General features: G+C 56.0%; 3 protein-coding genes and 1 long non-coding RNA gene across 10 annotated transcripts; 3 read left to right on the top strand and 1 right to left on the bottom strand.

The window, feature by feature from the left end:
• The first annotated feature begins 896 nt into the window (after positions 1–896).
• On the top strand, positions 897–4391 carry AP5B1 (adaptor related protein complex 5 subunit beta 1). Its single transcript, XM_069066354.1, has 2 exons — positions 897–1554; positions 1723–4391. Exons 1-2 carry the CDS (start codon positions 1405–1407, stop codon positions 4270–4272), a joined length of 2700 nt encoding a protein of 899 aa, XP_068922455.1. The 5' UTR covers positions 897–1404; the 3' UTR covers positions 4273–4391.
• Positions 4392–5301: 910 nt separating this feature from the next.
• On the top strand, positions 5302–6959 carry RNASEH2C (ribonuclease H2 subunit C). Of its 2 annotated transcripts, none has more exons than XM_069066360.1 (4): positions 5302–5597; positions 6111–6220; positions 6415–6534; positions 6856–6959. In XM_069066360.1, exons 1-4 carry the CDS (start codon positions 5411–5413, stop codon positions 6886–6888), a joined length of 450 nt encoding a protein of 149 aa, XP_068922461.1. In that variant the 5' UTR covers positions 5302–5410; the 3' UTR covers positions 6889–6959. The 2 variants fall into 2 exon arrangements, with proteins under 2 accessions (XP_068922461.1, XP_068922462.1); XM_069066361.1 differs by having other exon boundaries at positions 5304–5579.
• On the bottom strand, positions 6955–15760 carry KAT5 (lysine acetyltransferase 5). 6 transcript variants are annotated; one of them, XR_011164035.1, is made up of 15 exons: positions 15620–15760; positions 15448–15514; positions 14770–14838; positions 14532–14668; positions 14007–14189; positions 13795–13869; positions 13630–13704; positions 13297–13545; positions 12860–12949; positions 12272–12412; positions 12073–12166; positions 8230–8389; positions 8066–8147; positions 7243–7452; positions 7003–7207 (listed from the first exon to the last, which is right to left on the bottom strand). XR_011164035.1 is itself a non-coding variant. In XM_069066355.1 (14 exons), the coding sequence occupies exons 1-14, from the start codon at positions 15629–15631 to the stop codon at positions 7318–7320; spliced, it is 1569 nt and encodes a 522-aa protein (XP_068922456.1). In that variant the 5' UTR covers positions 15632–15760; the 3' UTR covers positions 7003–7317. The 6 variants fall into 6 exon arrangements, 5 of the variants coding, with proteins under 5 accessions (XP_068922459.1, XP_068922456.1, XP_068922457.1 ...); XM_069066355.1 differs by having other exon boundaries at positions 7003–7452; XM_069066356.1 differs by having other exon boundaries at positions 7003–7452; positions 14007–14162.
• A 1044-nt stretch (positions 15761–16804) lies between these two features.
• Positions 16805–17412, top strand: LOC138144862 (uncharacterized). The gene is made up of 2 exons (XR_011164036.1): positions 16805–17012; positions 17190–17412. It is a non-coding gene; the product is annotated as an uncharacterized lncRNA (long non-coding RNA).
• Positions 17413–26378: the final 8966 nt, after the last annotated feature.

The following is a 26378-nucleotide window of genomic DNA, read 5'->3' as shown; positions in this document are numbered from 1 at the left end:
TGTTCTATGGCCCCCCAGCTCTGACCTTCCATGCTCTATGGCCCCCCAGCTCTGACATTCCATGTTCTATGGCCCCCCAGCTCTGACCTTCCATGCTCTATGGCCCCCCCAGCTCTAGGGTCTATTTCCTAAGGCCCCTCCCAGGCAGGATTTGAACCTTAGTGTTCCTTCCAAGTTCAGGACCTTGTCCCCTAGGCCAGGCAGCTCTGCCGGTGGGTGCATGTATTATGAGGGGTGGGAGAGGTCTGCAGGGCAACGGGCTGATGGGGACAGCTGCCCCAGGAACGAGCCAGAGCCCCACTGCCCCCAGCCTGCCCCGGCGTGCCTGCTGGGGAGTAGAGCCCCGGGCCCAGAGGTGGGGTCCACAAGACCAAGCCCAACCCGCCCAGCGCCTGCAGCCCGGCCAGACCGGTTCTGGGAGCGGGCCGGCCCGCAGACTCCCAGGTGGGGCTTTCGGGGCACGCTCGGCCCTGCCCAGGCCCCGGGTCCCAAGGGCCCGTTTCCTGGAGGGGGTCAGCCGTGGGGTCCCCCCAGCCAGCCCTGACGGGGGAGAGGGCAGCAAGCCAATGTTGTGGGCAGCCCAAGGGGGCTCCCTGGACGCGGAGGCCAGGGCTCGTGGGCCAGCGGGCGCCCGGCCCGGCCCGCCCCCACGCCGGGCGGTTTCGGGGAGAGGCGGGGGCCCCCGCGCGGCGGCGGCGGGGTAACAGTGTAACAGTTACTCAGCCCCAGCGAAACCGACGAGCCGGCGCCTGCCCGGCCCCCCGCTGGGGCCGCCCCGTTACTGCCCCGCCCCTCCCTCGGGCCGGCCCGTTAGGGGGGCGGGGGCGGCGCCCAGGTTTCGGTGCCGGCAGGGACGGACGGGCGGGCCGGACCGCCTAATGAGCTGCGCGCCAGCTCAGGCGCCGTCAGAGCGGTCGGGGCGCCCCCGCCCCCAGACGCGGGTTAGAGTCGCGAGCCCGCGGCTACCCCCTGGAAGGGACCGAGCGCTGGGGTCCCCCGCGGCACCACCAGCGCCCTCCCTCCGCATTCTTTCCCCGGGCTGGGAGCCGGCCGTGCACACCTGCCTCTGGGGGAAGCCTCGGGCCTCCGGCTCCCCCCCCCCCCCCCCAGCCTCCCAGCTCCCTCTGCCTCGACACTCCTCCTCCCGACCCATCCCACGCCGCGCTCCGGGCTGGCCGGGATTTCCCGGGTGACTTCAGCACGCGAGGATGGGGAGGGGGCGGGGCAGCTCCTGCGGCCTCGGACCCCTCCTGGCGGACGGAGAGGGAAACAGGAAGGAGGGCTGTCCTTGCGGGGAGAGAAGCAGCAGGATGAGGGTGCTCTCCCGGCCGTAGGTGGGCCCCCCCCCCCCCCCCAGCAGCGTGTCCTGCTCCCTCCCCTCCGCCGCCGCGGGGCGGGGGGGCCATGGCTCCGCGCAGCGGGGACGCCTGGGCCCGGGTGCTCTCGGCGCTGCGGGCCAGTCCGGCCGCCTTCGTGGCCAGGGCCGGGGCAGAGGCTCTGGCCGCCGAGCTGCTAAGCGAGCTGCGCAGCGAGAGGCTGAGCGAGCCCACCAAGGTGGGAGCCCCGGGCCCCTCAGCTCACCCCAGCCCCTAAGCCATCCCGACCCCCCCTATCCCCCTCCCCCCCAGCCCTGAGATTCCCCCTGCTCAACTGAGTACATGCCCTTCCCTGACCCCCGCTCCAGCCCCGCACTTGAAGCCGACTCTCCCTCTGCCTCCGCAGCTTTCTCTGCTGTCTGTGATCATGGAGTTCCCCACGCAGCTGTGGCCCGACCCCTCAGCGGCTGAGGCAGCGGCCTACACGCTACTGGACACGATGGCCCTCCTGCCTCCGCAGCCCGCCGCCCTCCGCCGCCCTCTGCTGTTGGCCACCACTAGCGTCCTGGCAGCCTGCGGAGCCCTGGGTTCAGCCTCCAACGCCACATCCCGCCTGCTGTCCATGTTATTGGTGGCGGCCTCAGGCCGAGCCACAGGGCCAGAGCAGCGAGCCCTGCAGGCCACTGCGTGTGAGTGTCTGCGGGAGCTGGAGAGCTGTCTCCCGGGGCTTCTGGCTGGTCAGCTGGGGCTGCTGAGGGCTCTGCAGGATACTCTGGGCACCCAGGCCCACTGCCTTCTCTTTGTGCTGGCTCTGCGCAACGCCCTAGGGGCCCTGACCCGAGCAGGGGCCGGGGCCCCCACAAGGCTGCAAGGGCTGCTGGCCACTAGAACAGGGCCCCAGCGTGGAGAGACAAAGGCCTGGGACTGGAGTCTGGTGGCCCCGAGAGCCCAGTGGCCTGGGCCCTGGGACTGGAGCCTGGTGGGAGAGGACACCTGGGGTCGGTCAGTGCCTTCAGGCCAGGAAGGGGACTGGTCAGAGCCAGATGCCAGCCCCCTGGATCTCAGCCCACCTGAGGCCCGGGAGCTGCGGGCCACTGTGTCCCAGCTGTTGGACACCTCCTACCTGCTGACCCCGCCAGCCCAGGCCCAGATGCTGCAGCAGCTGAGCCTGGTGCTGAGGGCTGTTCGTGGCCAGCCCCCTGCCCTCCTGAAGCCACAGCTAGTGCGGCTGCTGGGCACGGCCAGGGTGTCCCTGCTGCATGCGGTGCTGGCCTCAAAGGATGCCTTTGGAGAGGCCCTCTTCACGGCCCAGGATGAAGCGCTGCTGCTTCGCAGGTTGGTGGGCGCTGCCCAGCACCCAGCCCTGCCCCCGCCGGCTCGCCTCTTCTACCTCCACTGTCTCCTGCACTTCCCTGAGAACTGGCCCCTGGGACCTGCTGGGGAGGAGAGCACCCCGGTTCTGCTCACCCCCAGCCTGGCCACGGGTCTTCTGCCCAGTCTGCTGCAGGATCCCCCCAATCTACTAGCCCGGCTGCACCTTCTGTGTCTCCTGTGTAGGGAGGAGCTGGGTGCTGATGAGAACAGGGACTGCCAGGGCATGGAGGAGCAGGCCCTGGGTTACCTCCAGGGGCTGCTGGCTGGCCTGAGGCAGGGAGCAGCTCAACCGGGGGCTCCCCGCAGCTCAGCCACCCTCTGCTTCCGAGCCTCCTACCTGGCTACTCAGTGCTTAGCCAGCCACCCAGGGGCCCTGGCCCAGCTCACAAGGGGCCTTGCAGAGCTCTACCAAGCCCGGCCCTGCCTGGCCCCCCACTTTGTTGACCTTCTAGAGCAGGCAGGAGAGGCACTGGCAGAACCCCTAGGGAAGGCCCTGCAGCAGGTGGCAGTGACCAGGGTGGGTGGGGCCCAAGCCCTCCAGTGGCACTTACAGATCCTCACCAAGGTGGCTGGGGGCCAACCCTTGGGCCCCACCCTGGGCTTCCTGTGGGCAGCCCGAGGACAGGGTGGGGACTGGGCCTGGGAGCAGGCCCTTCTTGGGGCCTGCCGGGCCCTCCTCCGGGGCATAGGCCTCAGTGAGGCCGGGTCCCGGGATCTGGCCAGTCTGCTGCAGGAGCTGGCCCGGGACCTGGATGACCCCGACAGCCGAGATCGGGGCCGCCTCTATTACAGCCTATTTACCCACCTGTCAGGGCCCAAGCTGGGCTCAGCCCTGGGCCCCACACACTCCATGCCCATGCTCTGCTCTTCCCTGGTGGAGGAGAATGAGGGCTTTGCCTCCTCTCTGACTGTCCAAGAGGTCCAGGCCCCACTACAGCTGAGGCGGATTCCCCAGCAGGCAAAGGGGCCCCCTGTGATCCTGGGCCTCACAGTGGAAGCCTCTGAGACCCTCTATTCACTGGAGCTACGCTTCCGCATCCTGGGGCCACATTATGAGCCATTGGAAGCCATGCAGGTACCCTGCCTTCACCCTGGAGCTTTCCCCAAGCTGCTCCTCCTTCCCCTGGTGCCCCGGCGCCCCTACCCAGCCCTCCTGGACATCAGCGTCCTCTATGCCACCCCCAGTGGCCTCACCTGCTACGCACAGCTGCCCAGCCTTCCCATAGCCTTTGCTGACCTCTTTCTGCCTTTGCTGCCACCACCTCTGGAGAGGACCCACCCTCCTACCTTCCAGGAGCTCTGGGCCTCCTGCCTTCCTGGGGGAGCTGAGAGTTGCATGTGGGGCCCTTGGCAGGGCCAGGCACTAGAGACTCTGGTGACCAAGCACTGGAAGCCTTTTGTCGTGTCTGCCACGCCCCCCACCAATTACCAGGTGGCCATCCATCTACCCCCCAGCTCTCAGCTGTTGCTGCAACTGGAGGCTGCTGGGGACAATGGAGTGAGGGTGGCCCTGAGGACTGATGACTGGGCCATACTGCCTCTGGCTGGGGAATATCTTCGAGGCTTGGGGGCTGCTGCCTGAGCAGGGAGGGTGACCCTTGCTGGGAGACACTAGTTTGGGCAGGGCAGGGCAAGGGGGAGATTGGGGCCCCAAGCTGCTCATTCCCCTTGTTCATAAAGGCAGAATTTTATTGGTGAAAAGTCCATGGTTTCTTTTTTTTTATCTCTGCTAAAAAGAGGGTTGGGTGTAGCCGTTGGCACGGTGTTGGGGGGGGGCGGTTCTGTTAGGCAAATTAATGTTTCTTGAGGGTTGAGTCTAGTAAGCCTTCCCTTAGGAGGCAGGGTTGGCCATCTTTGGGGTAATTTCGGCTCTCAGAGATCACAGCATGGATTTGGAGCTGAAAGGGGACCTGAGAGATGGTCTAGTGGCCACGGGTGGAGAACTGGCAGCCTGGAGGCCACAGGTGGTCCTCAAGGGCGGCCCTTGGACTGCCTCCAAACTGCACAGAGCAGGGGGAGCGGGTGACTTGTCCGTTGTGCCCCCGGCTCTTAGGAGGTAGGATGGGGCTCCAAATCCGTACCCGCCTTTTCCATCGACCTCACGCTACCTCCCTAAGTGGGGGTGCCAAGAGCTGCTCGGCTAGCTGGGACAGGGGATGAGCGCTAGGGGCGCCTTAGTGCGGTCCTTGCTCCCCAAAGCTCCGGTCTGCCCCGGACCTGGGACGAAGATGGGGGTGAACGGATGCAAAGTGAAACAAGCAGCACCAGCCGAAGATTTGCACGGCAACAGCATCGTAAGGACCGGCAGCAGCTGGGGGTGGGGGCCGTGTGTCACCTGGCCTAGGGGATGTCTTGCTTCGATAATAAACGGGCCGGGCTCTGCTCGCCTGGCTTTCTCTGTGGGTGGGTGGGAGAGAATTTGCAACCGAAAACAAAATTGGATTTAAGGGCCTCCAGGCGCTTCATGGCGCTGTTTCTTCCTCCGGGAGCAGGCCCAGCACAGTGACGGCGAGACGGCTTCGAAAACTACCCACAAAGCACTAGTTCCAGCTTCCTAGTAGGTTTCGGTACGTGATGCCGGTGACGTCATCGCGCCAGGCTACTATGGACTACGGCTCCCGTAAGAGCGCACGTAGAACGCAAGCGCAGAAGCGGCGCGCGGCGTTCGGCGCGAGTTCCAAGCGCGCCCCTTCATAGCAGCGCACGCGCACAGGGAAGGGATGCCAGACGGCGCAGCCCCCACGCTCCCGGGCCTTATCCGGCTGCAGCCGAGCTCCGTGCGAGCCGCGGCGCCGACACCGCTGCATCTGCTGCCGTGCGAGATCCAGCACGACGGGCCCGCCGCCGTCAGTCGCTTCTTCAGCCCGGCCATTCGCCCGGGTCCTTCAGGTGCCAGGAGCATGCGTGGTAGGGCTGGGCGGGAACGGACTACATTTCCCATCGGCCCCTGGAATAACGGGAGGGGTGGGTCAAAGGGCAGAGGCGCTTAGTAGACGTCATTGCTCTGTGTAAGCACGCGCCCCGTGACCTACTCCCCCCCCCCCCCCACTTCCAGTGGAGTCCCGGAGCTTATTAAGCGCCTGCTGTGTGCAGAGCCCTCCTGGAGCTCACTGGTTAAGGACCTCAGGCCATCGAGCCTAACCCTCTCTGTACACGTGGGGAAACAGGCCGGGGACGGGGGGAGAAGTGATAAGTCCAAGGCCACACACATTAGTGACAGCAGGAATTTGAACCCAGCGCCTTTGACCACGGCCCCCCAACCTAGGGTTCTGACAGGCTCGTGACGAGGGCCAGGCAACTGGGTGCTCTGCCTCAGCCCCTCGCCCCGGCTGAGCCCCTGCCCACCTCCCCCGGGTAGGCGGCAGGGAGCCCGGGCAGGCGCCTCTTTCACTGACCCCTGATGTCCTCTCCCTGCCCCAGGGCCAGTGGTGTCCTTCAGGGGCCGCAGCCTGCGTGGAGAAGAGGTGATGCTGCCCTCGGGCTACGTGGGGCTGGTGCTGCGGGAAGAAGACAAGGGCAAGGGGCCAGAGGTCAGCGGGCATCAGGGGTGGGGGGCCAGAGATCGGCGGGCATCTCGGGTGGGGGGCCAGGGGTTAGGGGGCATGTGGGGGGGGGGGGCCTGGGGTCAGTGGGCATCTCTGGGGGTCTTGGGGGCCTGGACAGGGCAGCAGGACCCAGCTCCATCCCAGTATTACTGGTCATTCCTCATTGGGCCCTTCCTCAGGATCGGACAGTCCAGGCCATTGGCACCTTCAGCAGTTTCACTCTCTGGGGCCTGGAGACCCCCCCAGGGCCAGATGCCAGGATGCACGGAGCCCTGAGCTGGCCCAGTCTGGCCACTGCTGTGAGTGATCTAGCTCAGGGACGCCCAGCCCCTTCTCCATGGGCCCTCTCCTATGCCCCCACCCAATACCCATCAATGAGAGGGAGGGTTCCTCCTCTCTATCCTGGGGAGACCCTGGATAGCAGTGTCTGGACTGGGGAGGGGGCCCTTTGGCATCGGGATTGGTGCAGTACGGCTGTTCTGTGCTCTCCAGGCTCAAGCCCAGGGGTCTCCTGTGGCCCAGTCCCCCCTCCATGCTGGGGTTGGGGGCAGGGAACAGGGATTATTTGGAACCATCCTGGGGAGTGGCACCGGACGTGGGCCTGACACTGTCTCCTACAGATCCACGCGCCTGTGGCTGAGGATGACGCTTGAGGCAGCAGCTCTGGAGCCTGTACCCTGTGTCCATCTCCTTCCCCCAAATAAAATAAAGTCTAGAAATTGTGTGTGGGTGTGGCATCTCCCCCTTCCTGGCCCCAAGAAGCAGACTGGGGTCTGTACAGTTTATTGCAGATGAAACAGGTCAGGAACATCCCAGCTGCACCTCTTCTGCAGCCCCTCTGGCTCACTGTACAAAACGACTGTACACCCCCTGCCCAGCCCACCCTCCCCCATCACTATACACAGCTGCCCAGCTTTCTGTACACAGGGCCAAAGTCCCAGGGGCCCCCCTGGGGGCAGGGCAGTCTCCAGCCTCAGATAGCTCACGTGCCCACAGCCCAGGTGAGCCTAGAGAAGGCAGGGCCGGGGTTCTATTAGGTCTAGCACTGGCCGTGAGGCATGCCACAGGGGAAGGGCAGGAGGTCACCACTTTCCCCTTTTGCTCCAGTCCTTAGGGGTGAAGTGTAGACATTTGGAGTCAATGCGCAAAAGTCGTTTGAGCATGGCCCGCTCATGGCCATCCACGATGTCCTCTGACAGCGTCAGGATGTACTGGCCCTTAGGGAGGGAAGGACACAGGTCAAGCCAACTGGGGCTGAAGGATGGGCAAAGTCAGCAAAAAAGGCAAACACCAGAATGTTGGAGGAACTCTAAGGCTGGCACCCTCCACCCTCACCCCCAGGCTCTGTAGGATGACACCCAGGAAGTCACTGAAAATACCTGGACGTGCCCTTTGAACTGGCTCCTCAGCCCATGGGGCCAGAACCCAGTGTTTACAGCTGCCTTTCTGGGGGGCAAAGGATAGGAAACTGAGGGGTGCCCTCAGGGGGGGAAGGGCTGAGTAAATCATGGTGCTGGAGGGTGGGGTCAGAGACACCCCACACCACCCAATTCTGAATGACCAGGGGGATCCCAGAGGACCAAGGAAGACACCATCTGGGGTATGTCCAGTGGTGGGGAACAGGGTTTGCCTGAGAAAACACAGCAGGTACAAGAGGTTTGCCACCCCCCCTTCCAGTGCTGGGGACGGTGGATTGAAAATACAGAAGAGACAAGGTGGAGGCTGGGTACCCGTCGAGCAGGCTCTGGTCATCCAGCACAAGCAGCCTTGGCTGTCCCCAGAGGGAGCCCTGGTGCCCTCGGGCCGCCCACCCCTGCCCCGCCTTCCTACCTTGTAGTAGTTGATGAGATTGAGGTACTGTAGGGTGGAGATGACATCTTCCTTCTTGATGCTGGTGATCTCGCTGATCTCACTGTGGGGCCAGGGCACAGGGGTCACTGGCCATCCCAGCCACCCCAACCCCTGCCCCACCCACTCGGAGGGAGAGGGCTCACTTGATGGTGATCTGGGGCCGCTCGCCACTCTCCGATTTGAGTCCCATGAGTATCTCCAGAATGGTCTGTGACCAGTAGCTCCGATAGGACAAGAGGCCAAGGTCCGAGAGGGGCTTCTCAGGGGTTCCTGTCTTCCCTTCCACCTTGGACAACTCGTAGCCTGCCAGGAAAGCAGAGAGAGGAGTCGGGGAGAATTCTTCCTTTGTGAACAGGCCCTGGCACCGGGCACTAGACAGCTCCCCAGAAATGAGGGACACTTGGCAAGGGTCTGAGGTGCTGAGGTTGCCAGGGCAGACACCAGCACTCTGAAATGCCTTCATTTACAGAGGAGACTGCAGCTCCAGCAGTTCCCCTCAGAATTCCCTGCACCCCCCAGGGAAGCAGAGACTGTGACAGAAACCCAAAGACTTCAGGTGTGAGAAATAATGGGCTGGCTTCCGTGGAGACCTTTAAAGAGGGGCAAAGAGAGGAGCTGTCCCCCTCCTTAAAGGTGCCCACCCTGGACTGCTGCATAAAGCAGACCCGCTTCTCCTTGGACTTGGATTTCCCCTCTACCTCAGCTCTTAGAGAAAGAACAGATGTGCCCCCCTCCCCCGCAAAAAAAAAAAAAAAAAGCAAATGCCTGCTCCCCACCAGGCTAGGCCTGCCCAGCACTGGTCCAGACATCTTTTAGACTTCACCCTTGACTTCCCACAACTCTCCCAAGGAAGCCCATGTTTCACATTGGGACAGCTCCAAAAGTCAGACACCTTTTCCTCATATCCTCTGAGCCAAAATCTTGTCTACTGCACCTTCCCTGAGCAGCTCCTGGCTCTGCTTTCTGGGGACCCCTCAAACATGAAAAGGTGCCCTCTCAAGGCTAATTCATAAGGAGGTGGCAGCCTCAGAGTCCCAAAGGCCAGAGAACAGCAGCTGTGACCCAAGTCTTGCCACCCTGTGGGGTGGCACAGTCTGGGGCAGTTGAGGGACCTTCCAAGGGCTCACTTCAGCAGCAGGTAAAGCACCTCTGCCTGATTTCAGCTCTAACAAGAATGGAGGGGAAGTGAGAGAAAGGAGAACACCAGGAGGGGGAGGGCACCTGAAATGTGGGCAGTGCCAAGTGTGCCCAGCTTCCAGGTCCAAGCCATGGGAGCTGGCTGAGGAAAGGGCGAGAGAATCTGCCAGGCTTCCCACACTGAGGCAGACCTTTGGCAGCCAAATTAAAGTACTTTCAAAAATTCAGGCCCTGTAGGAAGGAGGAAACACTTGGGGGGCCTGAAGCCCTCTGGCCAGCTACAATTCAGGAAGAAGAGAGAAATCCTTGGAAAGACAAGGTCCAGCACACTCCATGACAGACCCCCCCTCTCTCAAGTCTGGGGCACAGATCAGGGCACTCTTCACGGCCCTGTAGGGGGCTTCTCCCCAGCAGAGGCTGGCACTGCCCAGAGGGGGAGCTCACCCATGGAGCTCTGGGGCACTTTTATCTATGGAGAGGAACCAGGGAAGCTGGTGAACTGCCCTCTGTCCCCAGGGTTTTCCTCTCCTTTCTACAGGCCATTTACTCTGAGTAAAGCCTTATCCAAGGCTTGTGGCATACCCTCCCCTGCCATTCATCCATCCTGGGCTTTGGGGGAAACAAAAGTGGGAAGAACGTGAGAACATGTCAGAGCTCTTAGCTGCCAAATCCAATGGCCTTTTCCCAGTCCCTGCTCCTCTTGACCTCTGGGTCCCTGGACAATCACTCTTTCCTGTCCTGGTGTTCGAGACATCCCTAACCCCAGCCCCACCCCCATGCCTTTCCTCCTCCCTCTGTGCCCACACCTCCTCTGTCTCCGTGGCTGGATCCTCCTCCAGATCCCACCCTCACCATATGGGTTCCTCATGGCTCTGTCCTGGGCTCCCCCTTCTCTTCTCCCTCTAGGTTACTTCACCAGATGACCTCACTAGCTCCCGTGGATTTAACAGGCTGAAAATCCTCACACTTGCAGACCTGCCATGGCCTTTCAGATATCTCAGACTGGACATCCAGCAGACATCCAGTCTTATACCCAACACACCCAAAACAGAACTTCCCCCCAGGGCCCTCCCCTGCTATCTTCCTTCTGTGCAGAGGGCACTGCCACCGTTCCCCACCTCAGGCTCCCACCCCAGGAGTCATCCTGGGTCTATCCATGCTGCTGTCCATCTCTCCAACATGACCCCTTCTGACCCAGCCTCATCACTTCACCCCTGGACTGTGGCAGTAGCTGCTGGGGGGGGGCGGGGGTCTGCCTGCCCCCTGCCTCTAGCCTCTCCCCACTCCAGCCCATCCTTCATTCAGCCACCAAAGGGATTGTCCTCAAGCCCAGGTCTGATCATGTCATCCCCCCCACCCCCACCCCCCGCCCCAACCAAACTCCAGGGCCTTCCTATGGTCTCCAGGATCAAATATAAAACTGTTTGGCCTTCAAGGCCAGCATGTACTTTTCTGTCCGGGGACCCTTGCCTCCTGCTGCCCATCTTTCTGCTCACCATTCTGGCTGCCCCACCCTGGACACTCTCCACATCCTTAAAAATCCTCCAGACAAGGCAGACCGGGCCCCAGGAGAGAGGGACCAGCATTGCCCTCATCCCAGAGGCCAGGCAGCTTTTAGTGTAGCCCAAAAGTTTTCTCAGTGGCCTCATCTCACTGCTGACTCCTCTAGAGCTTACAGGCACTAAGACCCCCAAATCTTTCTCAGACAAACCGCTGTAGCCCCTCCCTGCCCCCACACACAGCTTGTACTTGTGAGAACGACAGTTTAAATCTATCTGCAAGACCTGACCTTTATCCCTACTGAATTTCACCTGATGACATTTTGTCCAGTGCTCTGGCCTCTTTTTTTGGACCCTGGCTCTGTCCTGGAGGGGATACGGGGGACAGACAACTCTCTCTGAGCTCTGTGTTGTCTGCAGGCCATCTATGCCTTTATCCAAGTCATAGAGACAAACGTTGGACACCACAGAGCCCAGATCAGATCCCTGGGGCCCTCCCCTGCAGGCCTGCCAAGAAGACACTAAACCAAGTGCTACTCTGCAAGATCAGCCCTTGGCCCAAGTCCATCTAACTCTTCTCGTCTATGCCACATCTCATCTTTTCTTTTTTTTTTTTTTAAAAGCAATGGGGTTAAGTAACTTGCTCAAGGTTACACGGCCAGTTATTTCTGAGTGTGGTGCTAAGTATCTGAGCCCGGATTCGATCCCCAGGTCATCCCGACACTGGAGCCGGTGCTCTTACTCACTGTGCTACCTGGCCGCCCCTCACCTTTTCTACACGAAAGGCACAAGACGCTGTAGCAGATGTTTTGTTCAAGTCTATATAAACACCCTAAAAAAGGCAACGTGGCCAGCCAGGCAGGACCATGACTTTCCTGGAATCGCTAGTTCTGTCTACGTGGTCACTGAGCGTCCTTCTGATTCCTGGGGAAGATCTGAACAGTCAAACTCACTGACCAGGGCCTATGCCCATCCTCCCCTCCTCAGGACTCCTGGGATAGAATTCATCTGGGCCTTCCTAATCACTGGCCATCTGGGTTATGGCACCTTCTGTGAGAGATCCTTCTCCTTGGCAGAGAAGACAAAAGCAAAGTCAGGCAGGCCAGGTCTGCCTGAGGGGATGCCTCTGAGGCCCCAGACGCAGCTCTCAGCATGGTCTCTTGTGTCCTCTCCACCACTGCTTTGGCTACACCAGGTGACTCACAGGGGCTCACCTTCTTCCCTCCCCTGATCTGGCCCCTTCTAAAACTGTAAGGGGGCTGTCTCTGGTAACCACCTCAGCAGCCCTGACCTGTAGCCAAAGCCAGGCCTGGGCCCGGGCAGCCCTGTCCATGCCCTGCCCACACTCACTGAACTCGATGAGCAGCTTGCCATAGCCACGCCGCTGGTACGGAGGCAGGGTCAGAATGCAGGCCACGTTGTAATCCTCTGTGGACTCTTTTTCCTAAAGGAGAGAGGGCCCCATGAACATGAGGTAGGCTATGGAAAGGGAGAGGACTGGAGCTGGGGGAGGGCAGCACTGAGGATGACAGACAGGGGTTTGGCTGACCTTGGAAAAGTAGCCAACGATGTGGAAGCCTTTGCAATCGTACTCGGTCATGACGTAGAAGAGGAACGGGTCTGTGTCATAGTACAGCGTCTTGTGGTCCAGGAAACACTTGGCCAAAAGGCAGAGGTTCTGGGAATAACTCTAAGAGAAAGAGGAGGGAGCAGCCGTCAGCACTGCAGCAAGCACGTGCTCAGGCCTCCCTCTGAGGGACACCGAGCAGGCCCCTATGATGCTTTGCCAAAACCAAACACTCTTTAGCAGGGATGACGACTCCTCCATGGCTTTGGAGGCTTCAGAGATGCCGCCAGAGGGAGGCCAAGCAAACTCCCTGACCAGAACTTGGGTGAACTGCTGGGCCCTTTCCAAAGTCCCTTTACAACTCAGATGAGAACTTCAGGCAGAGAGTAAAACGGTCAGGTTTGGGATTCCTCCCTCCACTTGCCTCTGGGAACTTATCTAGGGTGTCACATTATCTGGTACTTGTTCAAAGCATCTGAATGTGCTGGTGTATCATACCAAGCCTTGGGAGCTGGGTGTGCCTCAGAGGGACCCCACCACCCCCAGTCCCCAACTCCATTCTTCGCTCACCTTGTTCTTACGCCCATCAATTTCAAAGAAAGAGATGGTGCCCTTGCGGTAAATCTCATTCCCCGGGGGATGTCGGAGGTCACATTTGGTCTGAGGAAGAGATGCCAGGACTAAGCGCACGAGGCAAGGGAAGGCAGAAACTCGTCTGGCAGTGGCACTGGGCCTCTCCCGTGTCTAACACTCCTGTCTTCTGACAATCCCTGGTTCCCACAGGACTCAAGGCCTTTCCTGCCTGGCCCAGCTGGACCGCTGCTCAGCGGCTTCCTCCCACCTCCTCTCTATCTGTTGGATGTAAGGGCTCAAGCACACATCTTCCCTCTGGTGTGAGCTCCCAGGGGCAAGGACTGGGATTCTGCCTTTCTTTGCTTCCCCAGCTTTACACGTTGCCTGGCACATAGTAGGCTCTCAGGCAATGCTGGGAGAGCCCGGAGACGTACCAGGTGCCGCTGCAGACACTTAAGGCTCTTTCCGTATTTCAGACAGAACTCGCAGAGATAGAGCACGGGCAGAGCGGTCAGCTCCTGGGGGTACGGGGAGAAGTACCAGGGCTTGAGGCGGTGGCGGCCAAGCTCGATGCACTCGATGTTCTTCATGCGCGTGACAATGTCGTCGTGGCTGCGGTCGGACACCAAACTGCCCGTCATGCGCGGGGCCGACGGGATTCCGTCTGAGCTGTCCTGGGAGTCCTGCCGGTGGCCAAAGGGCAGGGGGGTGAGCGTGCCACCCTCCCCAGGACCCAGCTCCCACCTCTCCTCCCACCTCAGACCCACCTCATCGGTGCCTAGACAGTTGGATTTCCTCTTCCGTCCCGGCTGGGCAGCCAGTGCCCTCCGGGCTGAGCCATTCTGTGGAGACACAGGAGGGGGAAGGACAGGATGAGCTGAGGGGCTCAAGGGCACGGGCTCAGGGGCACCGAGGGGACCTCGAGCACACACCTGAGGAAAGACAGAGGCTGGCGCTGTCTCGCTGGGCACAGGAGTTGCCGGTGAAACCACTTCCACTTTTCGTTTCTGCAGAGAGAGACCGAGAAAGGTGGGTCAAAGGGGCAGGGGACCTGGGTCTTGGAAGGAAGCGAGCTCACGAGGAACAGTGGGGACGAGGGAGCTGGGCTCCGGAGCTCCAGGTGAAGAGTGGAATCCGCGGGTACCGTGGAACGGTGGTTGGGTTGCAGGCAGGAGCTGGAGGAGAGGGGCTGGTCAGGCTCGCCGCCGGGGATGGCCTCGCGCTCCTTGGGTAGGTTGAAGCGGAGCGTGATCTGCACCGGGATCGGCAGTGTCTTCCCACTGGCCTGGGCCGAAGCCGGCTGTAGAGATAGGTCCAGGGTCTTCCTCTGGGGGAGGGGGAAGGGAGCGAGGGGGAGGGGAGGAGGGGGCCCCCATCAGCCAGGTGGGTTCACCCCCCCACCCCTTCCCACCCCAACTGTGTGGGGTTTGGTGACTGAATTTTGAAACCTCAGATTCAGTAACACCACCTCCTCCCTCTGACCCCGACCTTAATCTCTACAAACCCTCTCCAGGCTGCGGCCACTATAGCGGGGCTGCCTTGTTCCCCTTCTCATCCTCAGCCTGCGGCACAGGAGCCCCAAAACCATGGGTGAGGCAGGACAGGTACAAGAGAGACGGGGGCGGGGCCTGACCATCATCCTGGGTGCTGTCTCCAGGCTTCTACTCACCACCTCCCTTTCCGGGGAGCCCGGTCTGGACCCAGGGAGCCCATTTTTTGTGGGGGTCTTGGCCTCTTTTTTAGGAAACTGGATCTTCTTTAGGTCCAGCCTGTCATGGGTCACCCACTCATCCAGGCGCTTGTTGACTGCAGAGAAAGAGATAAGTTCAGATGCCAAGATGCCCAGGAGCATCTCCCCCACCCGAGGTGCCCGCCCTACACCCAAGGACCATGGGCGGGGCACTTACAGTCGATGTAGTGGACATAGAACAGCTTCCGGCCACTGATGTCCTTCACGCTCAGAATCTCGGCCAAAGCTGTGAGAGAGGCAGGGGCCTCAGGGAAAAGCACTGGGCATGGCCCCTCCCTGGGCGGCTTCCTCCATGTCCCCCTCCAGCCCTGGTCACACCCTGCTGATAAGGGCATCTTCCCCCCTCCCCTTAACTTGGGTTCTGCCTCTTCCCCAGATTGCCCTTGAACTGCCCTTGGACGGGGGTCCCAGGCCTCTGGCCCCGCCCTCCTCCACCCCAAGCAGCCTGAGCTGGAGCCCCAGTCTCACCTCTCCCCAGGTGGGGGGTGGGTGCGGTCTTCAGGCCTCTAGCCACACCCCACCAAGCCCCACTCTGGGGGGGGTCTCAGGCTCCGCCCTCGAGTTAGCCACGCCCCCTTTCCACTGACACCCACCCCTAGTCCCTCCCAGGAGATCTCTAGGCCTCCAGCCAGGTCCCCTCCCCGGGGTCACATAGACCACATTCCCTCCCCCAGCCCTGGCCCTCTCTTTACTCCTTCCCTCCCAGGTATGGTTCGGCCCCGCCCCTCGCAGGGAACCACGCCTATTCGCTACCCAAGCCCCACCCTCCCCTCAAGGCTCCATCGCCCAGGCCCCGCCCCCACGATGCCCGTTGGCTCCGCCCCCCGTCACTCACGCCACTCATCCTCGTTGTCCTGATTACGCCGCAACACGGGCAGACGGCAGCCCTCGATGACCTCGCCCTGGGGAAGACACCGTGGTCAATGGGGGAGGCCGGGGGAGTCGCCGTCGTCCTGCGGATGCCTCCGCCCCGCCTCGCCCCGCCCCGCGCCGGGCCCCGGACTCACCACCTCCGCCATCTTCCCTCCCTCCCTCAGGAGCCGCTTCCGGCTCCTCGGGGTGACGTCACGTCCGGCGTACCGGCGCCTCCCTGATACCAGCTCTAAGAATGTGGGGGTGCAGGGGCCTCCCGGAGGAGGGCCTGGGGGCGGGAAGGAGCCCCCGGCCAAGTACGCAGCACGAGCAGCGAGGGAGACCTCCCTTCACTGGCGCTCGGCCTCGGGATCGACAGGCGGCGCAGGGACCACCTTGAGGCCCCAGGCCGGATGCGGGGCGGGGCGGGGCCGAGCCCCTCGCCGTCTGATTGGAAGAGAGCTGGGTCCTTCATGCGACGTCGTTCGAGCGCGTCTGGTCACGTGGGCGTACGCGGCACGTGATTCGGTTGTTGATGTTCTGGCCGGGCCCTGGAAGTCCCCAGCGGAGGCGGCTGGGGCCCCTCCCTGCAGAGCCGGAAACTGAGGCGGCTAGTGCTGTCAGTCATGCCCTGGGTTTGAATTCTGCTTTTCTTAAGTACGGCCTTTGTAACCTTGGACAAGTCACTCTCCAGCCTGGGTTTCAGTTTCCGTTTCTGTAAAGTGTAGGGGTTACACGGGCTGGGCCCTGAGGTTCTTTCCTGCCCTCGGTCAATGGTCCTATTCCCAACATCGAACTCTCCAGGTTAGAGTGCTGCGCCTGCAGTCAGATAGGCCTGAGTTCAAGTCCTGCCCAGACACTTATCAGCCGTGTGACCCTGGGCAAATCCTCGCGTCTCTGTACGATTACGTTTCCAATCCTGTAAAACGGGAGTCATAACCGCACCTCCCTCACCTCGGGTTGTGGTGAAGCTAGAAGGAAACATTGTTGCCGATCTCGGCCAGCCCAGCATGACGTCAGCTCTGGGTGCAGATGCGCAGTCATGCGCAGTCGGCTACTCTCTGCGCCACCGGGACCCCCGACCACAGCGCGGGCTCCAGGGGTTTCCAGCTGCCCGTGCTTCTCCCCCAAACTGCCTTTCGGCGGCCGAGTCCGGGGCTGAGGGTTGAAGCGTCCCAGAAGGCGGAGCTCACGTTTGCGCCCGTCATTTTGCGGCTGTCACTACATCGATTAATTAAAATAAGTGAATGGATTTGTTCGTTGGGGAGGCAGGGCATCCCAGTGTGCCTAGGACCATTTCTGCATCACGCAGAAGGAACCGACTGCGTTCTCAGCCAGGGTGCCTCCCGCAGCAAACGCATGCATTCCAGTAAAACAGATGTACTTCTGAATCCTTAGCCTTGATAAAGTTGACGTTTCCCAAGCAACAAAGGAAATGGATTGTGAGCTCCTTCGGAGTAGGAAGTGTCCCAGCCGGTGGTTTTCTGAAGGGATGTGAAAAAGATCCTGCCAAGGCTCAGAGCTTAGTTCGTATCACCTCCCCATTAGGTGTCAGTTTCTTTTTTTTTTTTTTTAAAGCAATCGGGGTTAAGTAACTTGCTCAAGGTTACACGGCCAGGTGTTTCTGGGTGGGTGCGAAGTGTCTGAGCCCGGGATTCAATCTCCAGGTCTTCTCAACACTGGAGCCGGTGCTCTTACTCGCTGTGCTACCTGGCTGCCCCTTAGGTGTCAGTTTCTTGAAGGAGTTGGACAACATGACCTCTAAGGTTAGTCCACCCTCTAAGGCCCTTCCTAGCTCTGACTGTGTTCTCAGGTCCCCCTCAGTTCTGACCTGATTGCCAATCCTGGCAATCGATTCTCTGTCGGGTATCACCATGTAAAAGGTATCTAGTGACACGTGTGCTTGTTGGACTCTAATAAAATGTCAGGTCCTTGAGGACAAAATTTTTATTTCTTGTCTTCCTATCTCCAGTGCCCACACAGTGCCTGGCATGCAGTTGATTGATTGATTCCATCTCTTTACATTCTGTCCTGAGGGCTCCTCCAGTTCTGAAACCAGGTTCTAAGTTTTCAAGCCTCTCCCAAGCTTTAACCTTCTCTCTTCTGTTTTCTGCCGTCCAGCAAGGCTTTCCCAAGACCAGAGAGAGCAAACAACACTACCTTTTCATCCCCATTCCCCGTGACTTCCCTGGCAACCTTCCAGGTTTCAACTAAAACCCCACCTTCTGCAAGAAGACTTTCCTGCTCCCTTTTCATTCCAGTGACTAGCGTGTGTGAAGCGCCTTCCATTTACTTACGCGGCGTGGTGTTTGCATGTCGTCTCCCCAGTTAGACTGTAAGCTCTTCAAGGGCAGGAGCTGCCTTTTACCCTTCTTTGTATCTCCAGTACTTGACACAGTGTCTGGCCTATAGTAGTAGATTAATAAATGTTTGACAGGCTCTCAGTATAACCTTCCCTAGTCTGTCTTTTAAAGCCCATGATTGGACATTATTTTCTGCTATGTTCGAAGGCACCCTCCCAGTTCTGACAATCTGTGTCCTAATTTCTTTCCCCTTTCTGATACTCTGGTCTAAGTTCCCTCACAATGCTGCTCTTCCATAGTTCATAACCTAAGCTCTGACAATGTTCCAAGGCTCATACAAGTTTTGACATTGTAGCTTCTACATTTTAAGACTCCTCCCAGGTCAGACATCCAGTGTCTTTCTGGAACCATAGATCTGGAGCTGAAAGAGACCTCAGAAATCAATTTAGAAATCACTCCCTCCACCATTTTATTCATGAGGAAATTGAGGTCTAGGGATGTTAAGGCTCCGTGATTGAAGTAAGATTTGAATCCAGCTTCTCTGATTCTCCAACTAATGCTTCTTCCAGAATGCCAAACTGCCCTAAGGTCACAGAGCTGTGACATTCAGTGTTAGCTAGCTGGTGGGATTTAGGGTCCCAGGTGATCTCTGTTAGCTCTGATATTCTCTGTTTGGCGCTCTAATGTCTCATCTGCCTCAGCAGTCCTGTGTTCTCAGAGCCAAACCAGCCCTGACATGCTGTTCTCAAAGCTATGACATTCTTTTTTCAAATGTCCTCCTCATTTCCAGCAGTCTTTATTCAAACGTCCCTTCTGATGTTTCATTCTCAGGTCCTCCCATCACACACTAATAGTCCATGTTGTAATACCCATCCCGCTTGAGATCAGTTCCCTTCAGTCTCAGACATTGCATGTTCTGCTCTCACATACAGTGTTCCCTCTTACTGTCTCTTACTGTATTCTAAAGATGCTTCCACCTTAGATAAGCTTTCTCTGAGCCATCCTACCTGATGAACAAATTCTGTGTTCTGTGCTAGAGCCAAAGCTTGAGTTTTGACATTTGAGATTCTGAGGATTTTCCTAGCTCTGATAATCTATGTTGTAAGCTCTCAGACAGCCAATAAACATGTATGAAGTACTTACTATGTGCCAGCATTGTGCTAAGCACTGGAGATACAAAGAAACGCAGGACAGTCCCTGCCCTCAAGGACTTACAGTCTAAGGGGGTTTTCCCAATATGCAAACAACTATGTACAAACACGCCATATACACAGGAAAAATAGAAAATAATTAACAGAGGGAAGGCACTAGAATTAAGAGGGAAAGAGAAAACCTTCCTGTAGAAGACGGGTTTTTAGTTGGGACAGACAGGAAGTCAGGGAAGCCAGTAGTCAGAGATGAGGAGGGACGGCGTCCCAGGCTGGGAGGCAAACAGAGGAAATGCCTGAATCTGAGAGTTGGAGGGTCTCTTGTTCATGGATCAGCAAGGAGGCCAGCATCACTGAATCAAAGAGTACAGGTCAGGGAATAAGGTATAATAAGATTGGAAATGTAGATGGGGACTTGGAACACCAAAAAGAGGAATCCATATTTGATCCTGGAGGTAACAGGGAGCCAAGGGAGTTTATTGAGTAGGGAGTGACATGGTAGGACCTGCTCTTTAGGAAAATCACTTTAGTGGCTGAATGGCAGATGGACTGGAGTTGGGAGAGACTTGAGGCAGGCAGACTCACCAGCAGCTAATGCAGTAGTCCAGGTGTGCCGGAGAGAAGGGGATATAATGGGAAGCTGCTGCAGAAGTGCAATCAACCAGGGCTGCTGCAGAGGTGAAATCAACCAGAGATGCTTTAGAGGTGAAAACAGCAAGAGGTGTTGCAGAGGAGAAATCAACAAGAGGTGAAATCAACCAGAGGCCCTGCAGAGGTGAAATCAACAGGCCTTGGCACCATACTGGATGGAGGAGAGGGAGGGAGGGAAGAGTCCAGGATAACTCCTGAGTTGGAAACCTGGGGGACTGGGAGAATGGTGTTGCCCTCTACAGTAACAGAGAAGGTAGGAAGTGGGGATGGCTTTGGAAGAAAGATAATGAGCTCTATTTGGGACATACTGAGTTTAAGATATCTATTGGACATCCAGATCAAGATGTCTTGAAAGGCAGTCCAAGATATTGATGGAATCCTAATAAAGCTGCCCCCAGCCCCAATATTCTGACGTCATTATAGATATGGCCCCACTGAACGGCAGGTCCACTGTACCTACCTAGATTCCCTTTCCACACCCCCCCCCAATGTCCTAATTTCTTCATATAGGCTTCTCTGCTCACTGGAACAACAGGTGTCCTTGAACTCTTAGTTACCACAGAAACAGCAGGTGTGTCCATAAGATGGGATCCCAGCCACTCCCCTCAGACCCATTCCCATAGAAACAGGAAACAGGTGTGTTCTTGTATTCAATCACAATCACATCATCCATCTAGCCCAAGACAGGACCATACTAGCTAGCCAACTGGAGTTCAGCACAACCAGAATGTTTAACCACCGAACCATAGATGGGACCCCCTCCTCCCTTAACAAATTCCTCCTGCCTTTTAAATATTAATGATATTCCTCTATTCTATTCAAATTTCTGTTATGTAACTGCATCTTTACCCTGTAAAAATCCACCTTGCTTTCTATAAAGTTGCTGGCTCCTCTTGGAACTTAGCCCCTTCATAAGAGGTGTCAGTCTCAATAAATGCCTATACTTGGATTAGAGGTGGTCTGGCGCTGAATTGTTGGAGACAGCTCCACCACAGCACATCATGAAACTCCAACAGTATATGGGTAGGAAAAGCCCCACCTCAACAGTTTTTGGAATCCCTGGGTTTAAACCACAAAGATTTGAAACTGGAAATCAGCAGAGTTGAAGCAGGATAGGCAAATTTAAGAATCCTCAGCATAGAGGTGTTAATTAAATCCGTGAAAATTACCAAGTGAAGTAGAGAGGGAGAAGAGAAGGTGCAACACAGAGGGCATGATCTGGAGGAGGATCCAGCAAAAGAGAAAGAAGGAGCCATCAGAGAAGAACTGCAGAGAGAGGTGTCCTGAAAACCAAGAGAGAAGGCAGTATCGAGGAGGAAAGAGTGACCAATATTGTCAAAGGTTGCAGAGAAACCAAGGAGAGTAAGGACTGAGAAAAGGCCATTGGATCTGGCAGCTAAAAGATCACTGGTCAATTCTAGCATTCTGTGTTCTACAACTCTGATATTCCATATTCTAAGTGCTTCAGGGAAAGCTTTGACTATCAAAGGTGCCCCTTTTATCCTATGTCCTACGATCTCATGTCTTTCTCAGCTCTGATATTCCATATTCATCTAAACTTTGACGTTCTGTATACTGTATCTAAGGTCACTCCCAACAGTAACATTTGATATTAGGTATTCTCTGACTCTTACTTGCTCTGATATTCCAAATGCTAAGGACCCTTCCAGGCAGCAAGGTACAGTGAGTGGGTGTGGGGCCTGAAGTCAGGAAGACTCACCTTCTTCAATTCAAATCTGACCTTAGACACTTGGCTGTGACCCTGAGCAAGTCACCTAACCCTATTTGCTTCAGTTTCCTCATCTGTAAAATGAACTGGAAAAGGAAATGGCAAACTACTCCAAACTATCTTTGCCAAGAAAACCCCAAATGAGGTGATGAAGAATCAGACATAACTGAACAAAGGACCCTATCAGTTCTGATAATTAATTATCTATGTTATTCATTCTATCTGGGCTCCGATATTTTATATTATGTGTAGTAAATCTCCTCCCAGTTCTGACATTCTTTGCTCCCAGCTTTAAGCTTTGATTAAATCCAACCAAGTCTAACTGAGAAAATGAAAACCTTAAGATTTCATAGCTATCAGGTGGCGCAGTGAGTAGAGTGCTGGCCTGGAGTCAGAAGGACCTGAGTTCGAATCCAATCTCAGACACAATAAAACTAGCCCTGTGACCTTGGGCAAGTTACTTAACCCCAAGTGCCCTCCAAAAAGCAAAAAAAAAAAAGAATAAAAAAAAAGATTTCATAGCTTTCTTATTGTTCACCTTTTTCTTCTTTTTTTTGTAAGCAATCAGGGTTAAGTTACTTACTCAAAGTTACACGGCCAGTTATTTCTGGGTGTGGTGCTAAGTGTCTGAGTCCAGATTTGATCCCCAGGTCATCCTGACATTGGAGCTGGTGCTCTTACTCGCTGTGCTACCTGGCCGCCCCTCACCTTTTCCTTCTGATACAGTCATTGATTAGAAAACCCAAGTTTTCCACCAGTTTATTTTAAAATTACCTCTCTTCTAATTTTAGAAGTAATGTAGTTTCTGCATTAGTAAAATGCCTTTGCACTAAGAGCCTGGAAAAGCATCTATCTGTGCCCCAAGAAAGGATTAAAATCTCCTTGTTCATGGGTGACTTTGTGAAGTATTCCTCCCTTGCCCCCCCCCAAATTGTAGATTTATGAAGAATTAAATTAAAACACACCCTTTCTTGGATCCACCTCCCTGCCCAGTTTTGAACACTGTTAGTCCCTTTTTCATAATAGCTGCTAAATCCAGGGCCAGACTGCCTTCAGTTCTCTGGACTTCCCTAGGAACCTATCACAAACATATGTGGGATGGTTCACCCTTAGCCCTGACACTGAGGAGAAGTGGAGGCTCTGGGGGAGATCTGTCACAGAATCGGGGAATTCAAAGGGAGCCCAGCCACTAGGTCTCTCGTCTAACCCCTGTATCCAGGGATGAGAGCATAAGCAGGAAATGGGCATCCACTAAGACATAGAGCTCACCTCCCCCTCCCAGCGCAGTCCACTGCTTTGATGGGACAGCTCTGATTGTTGTTTTTTCTTGACATCCTGCCTAAATCTTCCTCTTTGAAACTGCTTTCTCCCCCCTTCCCCTTATTCCTGAACATAGCAACTACATCCCCCCGACTTCACTTCTCCAGGCTAAACAACCCCCAGTTCCTTCAACTGGTCCCACCCTTAACTACCCCTGCCCTGGACACTCTCCAGCTTATGGATGCCCTTTGTACACTGAGGTGCCTGCACTGAGTACAACCCTCCAGATCAGGACAGAAGACAGAGGGATGGTCACTTCCCTGCCCCTGGGAGCTTGGCCCCTCTTACTGCAGCTCAGGACGGCACTGACTTTTGAGGGACCACATCATCCTGAGCTTGCACACCACTCAGACCCCGATTGCTTTTAGAACAATGACTTTCCACCTATGCCTCTATCTTCTTACATTTGTGGAGCTGATTTCTTGTGCCAAATGCAAGACTGTACATCTATCTCCTCAAGACTCTGGCCAGTCATCAGTATAAAAACATGAGAACAAGAGAGAGTGTGTAGAGAGAGCTGAGAACCCAGCACGGAGACTTGAGGGATCTCTACAGGCAGTTCCAAACCATGATAGGGATGATCAGCCAGTAAAGGGTATGGAGAAGCAATGGTCAGACAGGCAGAAGGAGGACCAGGAGAGAATAGCATCCCCAAAACTCAGAGAGGAGAGAGGAGCCAGGAAAGGAGATGCAACAGGGCATATTCTAAGTCTGTGATGGCTGATATGCTTTAAGAGACACATTTTTAAGAAGTGGACAGAAACAAGGAATCAACCAGGGTTTCCCTCAGTTTAAAGATTTTATTGACATCTTTATAGATCACTTTCATTTCCCACTGAACCCTCCCCTCTTTCCCACCTAGATGGCCATCCCTTATAGCAAGGGGAAAAAGGAAGGAGAAAACAGAAGCAGGTTTTATACACAGTTGTCGCCCCCATCCCTCCCCGCCCCTTTCAGCTCTGTTTTCCCATCTCTTCAGGACTGTGCTCCCACAATCCTTTAAATGTCCCTTATGTGACAGCTACTGGGGGATACAAAACCAAGACGGACACAGCACCTGCCCTCAGAGAGCTTGTGTTCTAACATGCACAAAACACATACAAGGTAATCTCAGAGAGAAGCATTGTTTCCCCAGAAGGAGGACCAGGAAAAGCCCAAGGTGCTGGAGCTGAGTCTCCAAGAAAACCCAGGGTTCTACTGTAAAGAAAAAACACTTCGAAGGCCTTCAGAACTCTGATCAACACTGTGAGCCACCAGAAGTCCAGAGGGCCCCGCTCCTGAGAGGGATGATGACCTCTCTATGGTACAGAGCAAGACAGGGGCTAGAAATGGCAAATGGATGGATTTGGGTTCCACTGTGTTTAATCATCCCTGGGATTGTGTTGTTTTTGTCTTGTTTTATTTGTTGCAGTTACTGCCCAAAAAAAAGGAACAGAAAGAAAAGAGGGTCACTAAGGTAAGCCTGAAAAAGCACAGAAGAGAATAGAATGAGCTGTGCAGAAGCAGGGCAGCTTGGAAAGTCATTCAGTAAATTTCTCGTAGACTTACCATGAATTCACACGTGACTCTTTTTGTTCTGTCCTGCTCTGTATATGGAAATGTGTTCTCTCTCTCTCCCCTTCACTCCCCGCCCCCTCTCTCTCCTTCCCTCCTTCTCTTTCTCTTTCATTAAATTCAGAATTTTAAATAAGTTTTTTTGAAAAGTCAGAAGTGAGTTGGGGCGCTGTGGGGTTCATCAATGAGAAGAGAGCTTCGTGTGTGCGGAGACTCAAACGCTGGCCCCTAGTGGGTGGAGGGAAGGGAGCATGGCCTGGTTAGGAAGTGCTTCAAATGATCAACAGGGGAATTGGTGTTTGATCCTGGAGGTAACAAGAAGCCACAGGAGGTTTTGAGCAGTGAACCAGGCTGTGTCACCAGTCTTCCTTCAAGTCTGCCCTGTCACATCCTGGCAGACCCTGACTGAGTGCCTGAGAAAGTCTCTTAGGATTGATTCTAAGCTTGAGTTTTTACTCCTAGTGAACCCAGAACCCAGAATATTCCTGTCATCAAGCTGGGCCAACTAGGCAAGGACACGAAGAATTTCTCATCCTTTCCCATGATGAAATCTGGGATCATAAACTTTTGCTTAGGGCCCTGACTGAAAGATCAGGGTCTGAAGACGATCATGTTGGCCTGGTCAAAAAGTGACCTAAAGAAGTGGCCAAAGTAGTCCATGGTCTTATCAATCCTGGTCAAGCTGGCCTGGCCTCCTCATTCCTGTGAGCCCCAGCCCTTGAGAGACAAGATTTGTAAGCTTTTATCTAGTGCCTGGCAAAATCCCTGAACATCGTGGGTCTGTCCTGCCCTACCTAATCTCTGCAGCTACACATGCCGGCATTGTCTCCTCTGCTATTTCTAACAAGCCATAGTCGCCTAGGACTGATGCCTGATACATTTTGCTGAGGGCTACAGTCACTCTGGGAAACTTCACTACCACAGATGATGTCTCCAAAACCTACAATTACTTGAGCCCTGAAGAAACTGTGTTCACTCTGCTATATCTGGAATTCATCACCCTTGTAAAGACACTAGAATGTCCAGGTAGCCAGGCGGTTGCTGTGGCTTAGGTGGCTACCACATAAATGTTTTGACATGAAGTCAGTCAGCAAATAAACATTTATGTGCCAGGCACTGTGGCTACGAACTGGGAATGCAAAGAGTCAGAAGACAGTGCCTGACCTCAAGGAGCTCACAGTTCAATAGGGGAGACAATAAGCAAACCATTATGTATAAACCAGCTATATGCACAATAGGAAAAAAAATGAAAAGAGGGTAGTTACCAGAATTAAGAGTGGGTGGGGAAAGGCTTCTAGTAAAACGTGGGATTTTAGTAGGCACCTAAAGAGAAGCCAGAAAGCAGAGAGAGACAGAGACAGAGAACACATTACAGGTATGGGAGGCAGCTAGAAGAAATCCGCTGACACTGGAGAGAGGAGTACATTGGGGGAGGAAGGAGAAAGAAGTCTGGAAAAGGAGGAGGGGGCCAGGCTATGAGGGGCTTCGAATTTGCATTTGATCCCTAGGCAACGGGGAGCACCTGAGCAGGGAGTGACATTGTTCCACTAGTGTTTTAGGGAAAATCCCTTCAGCATCTGGAGGATGGACTGGAGCAGGGAGAGACTCGGGACAGGCAGACCCTCCTCAAGGAGCCGTTACCACAGCGGGGCGCCATCATGGGAGAGAGGCTGCACCTATAGGATGGGGGGAGGGGGAGAAAGAATGAGGAATCCAGGGTCACTCCCAGATTTGAAGCCTGAGGGGCTGGGAGGATGGTGTTGCCCTTCCTTCTTCAAAGAGGACCATGACATCAGGTAGATGACATGACTTGAGACTGACTCTGATTTTCAGGTGAGGCAGGTTGTGCAAGGTCACCAGCCTCACTGTCTTCTCTGAAGCCATCTGGGTCCAGCAGCCAGAGCAGGACAACTAGAGATGGCCCAAGATGCAGTGGGAGACCCTGGCCCTTTTAGGCTAAGGTCTTTCAGGTTCTGACTTTGAGGGAGGCAAGGCTCATTCAGTGAACAGGCCTCTTTAACAACGGAGTCCAGGGATAGCCCCTTCAATAAAAAAAAAAATCAAACCCAGAGAAAGTTACTGTTGGCATTTTCACTCTGAGCCAGGGGCCCCAAAAAACAGTGCTTGGGTGCGGACCCTCTGGCCGAAAGCTGCCTAATTCACATGGGGTTTCCCCCTTGGCTCTCAAAGAAGCCCATGACATAGGGAA

The sequence above is a fragment of the Petaurus breviceps genome, unplaced genomic scaffold (genome assembly GCF_028583685.1).
Source record: "Petaurus breviceps papuanus isolate PSGF00001 unplaced genomic scaffold, PetGlider_PUasm1.0 90721, whole genome shotgun sequence".
Taxonomy (NCBI): domain Eukaryota; kingdom Metazoa; phylum Chordata; class Mammalia; order Diprotodontia; family Petauridae; genus Petaurus; species Petaurus breviceps.
The sequence above is the reverse complement of the archived record's forward strand: the minus strand, read 5'-3'. Positions and strand labels throughout refer to the sequence as shown.

Bases quoted from the DNA above. Each gene is read 5' to 3' on its own strand.
- RNASEH2C (XM_069066360.1), top strand. From the start codon at position 5,411: ATGCCAGACGGCGCAGCCCCCACGCTCCCGGGCCTTATCCGGCTGCAG. The intron at 5,598-6,110 runs GTAGGGCTGGGC...TCCCTGCCCCAG, and splicing joins AGGTGCCAGGAGCATGCGTG to GGCCAGTGGTGTCCTTCAGG. The intron at 6,535-6,855 runs GTGAGTGATCTA...TGTCTCCTACAG, and splicing joins GGCCCAGTCTGGCCACTGCT to ATCCACGCGCCTGTGGCTGA.
- AP5B1 (XM_069066354.1), top strand. From the start codon at position 1,405: ATGGCTCCGCGCAGCGGGGACGCCTGGGCCCGGGTGCTCTCGGCGCTG. The intron at 1,555-1,722 runs GTGGGAGCCCCG...CTGCCTCCGCAG, and splicing joins GGCTGAGCGAGCCCACCAAG to CTTTCTCTGCTGTCTGTGAT.
- KAT5 (XM_069066355.1), bottom strand. The intron at 12,413-12,859 runs GTGAGCGAAGAA...TCTTTCTCTTAG, and splicing joins TTGATGGGCGTAAGAACAAG to AGTTATTCCCAGAACCTCTG. The intron at 7,453-8,065 runs GTAGGAAGGCGG...TCCCTCCCTAAG, and splicing joins ATCTCATCAACTACTACAAG to GGCCAGTACATCCTGACGCT.